Here is an 8,307-nt window from a genome sequence, read left to right on the forward strand (position 1 = left end):
TGAAAATCGAGGATGTTGCCATTGTGAGTGGATTCATTGATGTGTTTTCGAGTGAAATTGCGAGTATGTCACCAGCTAGAGCCTTTGAGTTCACTATAGAGTTAAATCCTGAAACGACACCTATATCTAAAGCACCTCATAGCATGGCACCTCCTAAAATGAGTGAATTAAGACACAGTTGCAATAGTTGTTTCGTTAAGGGGTATATTAGGCCTAGTGCATCACCGTGGGGAGCTCCTATGTTGTTTGTTAAGGAGAAGGATAAGAGTATGGGATTGTGCATCGATTTTAGGGAGCTAAACAATGTAACCATCAAGAACAAGTATCATTTCCTTAGGATAGATGACATATTGGATCAATTGAATTGGGCGAGTGTGTTCCCGGAGACTGATTTGTGTTTGAAGTATCACCAATTGAGGATAACTGATAAGGATATACCTAAGACCTTATTAGGACTCGTTACTGTCATTATGGGTTTAGAGTAATGTCTTTTTGGTTAACCAATGCACCTGCCATAATTATGGATTTGGCGAATAAGATTTTCCACGAATTCCGAATTAAGTTCGTTATTATGTTATTGATGATATCCTGATTTATTCAAGGAATGAGAAAGAGCATGACAAACACTTGAGGATTATTTTGGAGACTCTTAGAAAGAATCTAGTTTTATTAAATGAAGTATAAAAATCGTGAAGTCATGTGTGTATAAGTGACACCAACGGAAAAGTGAAGGACTAAATTGATTGAAAACTACGTTACGTAAAGGAATAGATTTATGAGAAGATTCGAGTGGTCCAGGATAGTTAGAAATCATTTGGTGTCTTGAAAATATGGGAGGAATTATATGAATTGGTGAAAGAGCTAAGAGTTAAGCCCAAAAGTTATGCATCCATGAAAGGCGTGATGAGGTTCGGTAAAAAGGAAAAGTTGAGCAGAAGGAGTTTCTGTAGATCCTGCTAAGATTCAAGCTGTGAGTGAGTGACCTACTCCAAATAACGTGTCTGATATCCGAAGTTCCTAGGCCTAGCTGGTTATTATAGGTGATTTTTGAAAGATTTTTCGAAGAGAGCAAAACCAATGACCAACCTGATGAAAAAGGAATCGAAATTCGAGTGGAGTAAGAAATGTGAGGAAGCTTTATTTCCAGATTTTAAAAGAGCGTTTGACCTCCGCACTTGTTGTCGCGTCAGTTGAAACCTTATGAAACTAATTACCCTACCCATGACCTAGAGCTAACTTTTATTGTGTTCGCCTAGCTTGAAGATTTGGAGACATTACCTTTATGGGGCAACATGTAAGATCCTTACCGACCATAAAAGTCTGAAATTTTGGCAAAAAGGTCCAGTGAATCTTGGGGACGACATTGATAATGGGTATTGCTTTCCACCCTGCAACCGATAGACAAATTGAGATTACTAACGGAATATATGTTGAGAGCCTGTGTTATTGCCTTTATGGGTAATTGGGAAGACCACCTAGATTCGATTGAATTTCTTGCAACAGTAGTTACTATGCGAGCTTTAAGATGGCACCTGTTAAGGCATTGTGTGGAAAGAAGTGTAGAAATCCCACTTGCTACGAATTTAGTGGAAATATAGCATTGAAGATATGATTCGTTGAAGTAGAAATATCCAAAGTTATTCCCTGAGATGAGTTACGAGGGCATAACTCGTTTTCTTTAAGGGGGGTAGAATGCGATAGAAATTCGCGCTTTTTACCTATTTTTTTAGCAGTTTTATTCATTTTATGCTCATTTTTAGCAACTTATATATGTTGGTGCAAAGTAAGTAGATTCTTCGAATAACAAAAAGATGTTCATGAGTAACACAAGTAACTTTTAGTTGGCAAAAGAGTGCACAAGAGTGGCACAAAGTACTACTCCGGTAAGAATAAGTTGAAAAGTTTGGAAAATACGTGAATTTTCGTGTCAAGTTTCGGGACGAAACTTCTTTTAAGAGGGGTAGATTGTAATCCCCCGTAAATTTAGAAACATTATTTATATATTTTAACGTATACCTAGTTATATTTAAATAAGAATTTACGGATTTTAGAAATAAATATATAGTTAACGTATATTTATTTTATTACATTTTGAATATTTTTAACGATTTATGAAATCAAAAGTAATTTTAGAATTTTACGTTGAAAAGAAATCGAATTACGAAAATCGATTGAATTTAGAAAACGATCCTAATCGATTTGGGATTGAAATCCTAAAACTAAATCCTAATTCTAGCCCACTTGGCAAAGCCCAAACAATAAAACCCAAAACTCAAACCCTCCCCTTTTCTATTTCACGTAAAACTCAAAACCTCATCTTGTTCCCTTGCAAACTCACGTGAACTCTCAAACCCTCAAGAACTTCCTCCTTCCATTCACGTCGTCCTTGCTGTTGCCCAGCCGCCGGACAACCAGTCGCCGCCGGTAAGCTTTGTTCTCCCTCTTCTTCGATCTTCTTCGTCTTCGTTCTCCTCCTTCTCTGTTTCTTCTTTCTCTTGCGTTTTTCTCTCCTCCCTAATGTTCTGTTTTCTTGCACAGCCACCAAAGTCGTTGCACCACCGCCCAGTTCCTTCGTCGCGCTGCCCTGCCGCCGGCGAGCCTCGCCCTTCCGTCTCCCTCTCGTTCGTCTCTTCTCTTTTTCGCCTTTTGCTTGCTGCTGGGTTTCCTCCTTTCGCAAGCAACCAACGCCGCCGCGACCTACCTGTGCCACCATCTGCAGTGTCCAGCCTCCGTGGCCGCGCCTCCGTGCCTGCTGCCGCCGCCCTTGTCCGCCGGCCATCACTTATCTCCTTCTTGAATTGGTTAATTCTTAAACCCTAAGTAAACTAAATATTTTGATTATATTTTTCTAATTCAATTTATGCTTTGATTTAATAAATTTATGATTTTTATAATTTAATTAGAATTTTTAGATTTATATATTATGTTTAAAAAATATATTTAATTTTCAGATTATATAAATACATTGAAATATTGATTTTTGATTTTTGATTATTTAAAGTATGAATTTCGAGGTTTTAATGGTTGTAAATCATGGTAGGATGATTGTGGATTATTAAATTTATTGTCTCGATGTACTAGGAACGTAAATTGGCCTTGGTGAAGTTTTTAAATAAGTTATATTGCTGAAAATTTAAAGTACGATGTTTGCGAAAAGTTTTCAACGAATTTCAATCACTAATTCAATAATTGTGATGCTAGGAAATCAAATATTCAAGTTTTGATATTGGGGAAGGTTCTAAATATGTTTAGGATGCATTTAGAATGCTTTATTATGGTTGCGAATGATTAGAAATTGATTGGGAATATTTGTTGGATGTTTTAGGCGGAGAATTCTCTTTAGGCGACTTTTGAAAGTGTTAAAGTGGCCTATCAGTTTGTTTACACAAGGTACGTACATACCTGTGTGCTTGTAGATGTGTGTTATTATTGAAACCATGTTGAATTTGTCGATGAACTTGGTTATGTTGGAATTTACATGTTTAATGTTGTTGGATGAACATGTTGACCATATATTTCGTTTTGAGAATTATAACATGTTAGTATGGATGATTGATGCAAGCATGTTGGTTGGGAACACTAGATTATTATATATATATTGGTTTAGATCGATTGATCGTTGTTCCCTTTTAGCTTTTCACTACTTTATGAGGGCCGAGGACCTTGTTTAGTAAGTTGAAACCTTATACCCATATACAGGGGTTGATCATTATTAAAGGAAAGGTTGAATTTAATTGGAATGAGTCTTGATTGATACCTTTGTGATCACTTACTTAATTCCAAGATAAAAACAATTGTGAATAATTGTTGATTGTATGACTTATGTGATTGTTGAGTCATAACAGGGTTTTAATTTGTAAATCATGTAAAGTGAAATTGAGTAGCAATAGCTTTAGACTGTGCACGTCTGAAGTGACAGACAATTAGGAGTTGGGGTCATGGGTCGCCTATGGCCTTTTCTGGGCCAGATTGATCACCAGTTATATTTTAGTCAAAAGTTCCTCGATATCGCAGGTCATTGGGGTTACGGAGTCGCGCCCGTACCTCGTCTTCTATTGTGAAGGTTTCTAGTAGACAACTCAGTCCATTGACTATTTCAATTAAGATAATGTTAATGATACAAGGGTCTAGTTCAGTCAAATATAGTCTTCAAGTCAATATGTTTTGTTTATCCTTACTTATGTTTTATTAGTATCATGTTAGGGTTGTTCGTTTAATAGAATCATGTTAGGATTATTACTGATTTAGTATGTAGTACTCAGCTTTGCTGATTACGTGCTTTGTTTGTGTGTGTTGATCATGGCTATGCCTTATTGATCATGTGATGACCCATTTTTGTGAGCAGTCTCTAAGGATCAATATAGCGTTGTCCATCTACAGATTTGAAGATGATGCAGCATTGGGATCGGGATTAGAGAGCTTGTATTTATTTTGTTTTGCTAAGTGATTTGGGTTTTTGTTAAGTTGGACTTTAAACTTGTCATACTATTTACATTTCCTTACTTTCGTTGATTGGTTTTTGGGACTAAATCTGTAATCGATTATTTATAAACCTAAAGTTAGTTTTATGTTTTCCGCTGCAAAATTCTGAATAAGCCGTTATGTTTTCACACGGGCGATAATACTTTGATAATTCTCTATAGTTATATTTATAAAAATGGTTATTTTAGAAAAAGGAGAATTGTCGGGGTGTTACACTTCATTTGAGAAGCTACTCAACTATTTAAAATTTATTGCACCAGAAGATTTCAAATGATGTATTCACCAGGGGGAGAAATACACGTCGCAATCTTTTTCCCTTAACCAAGGTTTTATCCCACTGGGTTTTCCTAATAAGGTTTTTAATGAGATAACATCTCAAGCGTATTATGAAGAATGATGTATTCTTTTCCCTTCATTAGGTTTTTATCCCATAGGGTTTTCCTAGTACGGTTTTAACGAGACATAATCTTTAATAATGACATCAAAGAGGGAGTGTTATGAAATATTATGTGAATGCCCATTATACCCCTAATATATTTCCAGAATATCTACATGTTAGGGTTTATAGTTCCCCAAATAAACTCTATTCTATTATATGTATATATACTTCATTGTTCATGGAATAAGACACAATTGTTCTCTCTCATTTCCTCTTCTCTTTTCTTTGTATTACACATATTTCTTACTTTATCCGTATTTTATTATATTTACACCCTTTTTAAACACTCTCTATCTTTTGTTTTAAAATTTGTGCAAATAGTAAATGTAAAGATTATTATGAAGGAGAGGTAATATAAAAGAAAATCTTAGTTACCTAGAATAAAAAGGATATGTGTTTCTTTCCAAAATAATCAAATACAATTGACGTCATCTTTGATATCAAATGACAATGGCTAGCTGTTCAATTCTTGGGATAAATGTAGAGCCAATTCGCAAATCTTCCCTCTCAAGATACCAACAATAGCTCTGAAATATGGGAGAACTAACCATCAATTCGAAATCTAACAAGAAAAGTAATTCAAGCTCCAATCTGTTTAGCTCTGTGTTGCTTATTCCTCCAACTTTAGCATAGAACGCATTGTTGTATTGCCTGGCATTTACAAAAACAATAATTATAAGCTACGTTACTTAGACTCAAATATATACTCATATTGAATACGGATACGTGTTCAATTTGTCGATACAGCTATTTTGTAAAAATAAATCATGATTTTTGTTAAATATATATAGTGTTGGATTGTCCATTTGTATAACCCATGTCGCAGTGTCGAAAATTCAACACGGATACTTTGAGATAAATTGACGAAAACATGCAGCAGAGATATTGTTTACAGAGTATTCCATATTATATACTCGTGCTTTGTATTTAAGTAGACATTTACACTTACATTCCATTAAGGATTTTTTTTCATTTAACACCTTAAAAAAATTAGTCTTTGTAATTAAACACCTTACTTATTTTTTATTATATTTAAACACCTTAAAAATCTAAAAATTTATAAATCAACACCGCTTAACGATTTTCATTAGAAAAAAACGTTGATTTTAACCATGCTATAGCTTCCAAAGCATAATTTGATGGTAGAAGGAGTTGTATACCACCATATCATGCCTTGGGAACTTTAGCATAGTTAAAAACTAATGTTTTTTCTAACAAAAATCGTCAAGTGGTGTTGATTTCTAGTTTTTTTTTGTTTTTTAAGGTGTTTAAAAACAATAAAAAATAAGTAAGGTGTTAAATGACACCTATAAGGTGTTAAATGACAAAAAAATCCTTCCATTAAATAGCGTATTTCCCATTTTTTTGCAATTTTCTATAAACGACTTCTTTTACTTATTGCATGGAGTACAATCAAGGGTAGTCGCGTTTTTTTTACAGGTTTTAAAAAACAAAACAAATTAACACTTTAATTTAATTTATTTTTAAACGTTTACCTTGAGCTTATAAAAACTTTAGTTATTATTTACCAATAGAAATAAAATTTATTTAAAAAGAGAAGTTAATTTCTTATTTAATTTTTGTTGAAAGAAATTTCAAGTTATAGTAGGTAAAACAAACACAATTCGGTCCCTACTTGTAAATTCTAATACTAGTACTTGGTATTAATTTTCATACACCCGATTGCATTTAAAAATAATCAGGTCCCTCTTGAAATTATGTTGTTGATCGAGGGTTAATTAAATGACGTAGTACTATATATGTTTTAGAAAGTTTATGCGACATTCCTGTTAAAAACAAGAAGGTGTTCGATTAAATGAATGATAAAACATGACATTCTTAATTACACGTTACTAAAGAGAAGGGGAAAAAGAGAACGTACACATCGTCAAGCATCTTAGACGCAATCATGACGCTTGTGAGGAGTAACCTATGAACGTTAATAGAAATAACGAGCAACTCAGGGTGTTTATGAACCAACCTATCTATATACACATATCCAACCACAAAACAAGAAGGGCTACACTTTGTATACTTGTATAGCCTCTCCAAATACTTGGCTATACTTATGTTCGGAGATCTCACCCCATTAAACACCTTCAAGTTCGGACCAACATGATAAATCAAGTTGCTACGACTATGCTCTATAAGTGGATCATTCCTAGCAACCAAACGTTCCAAAATGGCGGCCAAGATTAGTAGCACCCTCGGCGTTGCCGTTGCCGTTGCCGACTCGGCTGCGCTTGTCTCTGCTTGCTGCCCACTATCAAGATCTTCCCCTACTACTATTGTAGCTAACATTATTAAGATTTTACCCATTTTTTTCAACTCCATTTTTATCGATTTATTTTTGGCGGGCGAATTATTTAGTGGTCAAGGTTGTCAATTGGGATTTATGTTATCTGTTTTGCCTGATGATCAAGTAATTACATGACACGTGTACCTTCTCCATCCTTTTAGGAGTGGACAACATGCATCCAGAATCTTGTTTGCTGACTTGGTAATCTTATTTGGACTTTTTCTGTTCGATCAACTCAATCAATTAACTTTGATAATGCCCCAATTAATTCATAAAAATCTTGTTAATTTCGTTGTTAAAAGGTGGTAGAACCATATTTTTTATTTTTTTTAATTAAATAAAAGTTTGAGATTTTTAGGTGGAAATACACAAATTCGAATTTTTTTTATAGATTGTAAAACATAAAATTTGCTTCTTTTAATTTTTAAAACTAGTATTTTGGCCAGGTTGATACCCCGGAGTAGTATGTGAATAAGAATTAATTATTATACTCAATGAAATTATATATGTCTGAATTTTTTTTCACAAGATAATTTTTTTTTTGTATTAAACTAATATTAATTTTGCAAAGATAACATAAAAAATCATAGCTCAATTGGATAACACCTAGTGTTGAAAGTGGAGGTCGCGAGTTCGAATCTTATGCAAACCACTTATCTCATTTTTAAAATGAAAGTAGATTAACAACAATATTGATTTATGGATTGAGGGAGAGAGCCACGTGGCATGTAGACGTTTGTAGAAACGTCTTTTATAGTATAGATAGATAATTCAATACTGATACAAGATTAACTAATAAAAAATCTTACTACATCCAATATTCATGTAATTTAATACAAAACATATACAATTGATAATGCCCCAAATAATGGAAAAAAATTCCAAAACATATCCAATAACAAAACATAAGATTCACATAAAATAACATATGCAAAAAATGCGTACACATTGGTCTAGTAGGACCAGCCCAAACAACTGGTCCCACAAACAAAAAAAATTAAATAAAGTCATTATTTCCACATACTCCATTGCGAACTAAACACCCCAGCCTATAAGAGTTTCCTATATATGTTAAAAAAAAAAAATC

General features: G+C 33.8%; 1 protein-coding gene across 1 annotated transcript; it reads right to left on the reverse strand.

Moving 5' to 3' along the window:
* Nucleotides 1-5,271: 5,271 nt before the first annotated feature.
* Nucleotides 5,272-7,291, reverse strand: LOC110789777 (cyclin-U1-1-like). The gene is given in 3 exon segments (XM_021994479.2): nt 5,272-5,375; nt 5,377-5,572; nt 6,804-7,291. Coding segments are annotated over 3 exon segments (690 nt in total). The 5' UTR covers nt 7,256-7,291; the 3' UTR covers nt 5,272-5,333.
* Between the last annotated feature and the right edge of the window lie 1,016 nt (nt 7,292-8,307).

This window comes from Spinacia oleracea, chromosome 5 (genome assembly GCF_020520425.1).
Source record: "Spinacia oleracea cultivar Varoflay chromosome 5, BTI_SOV_V1, whole genome shotgun sequence".
NCBI lineage: Eukaryota > Viridiplantae > Streptophyta > Magnoliopsida > Caryophyllales > Amaranthaceae > Spinacia > Spinacia oleracea.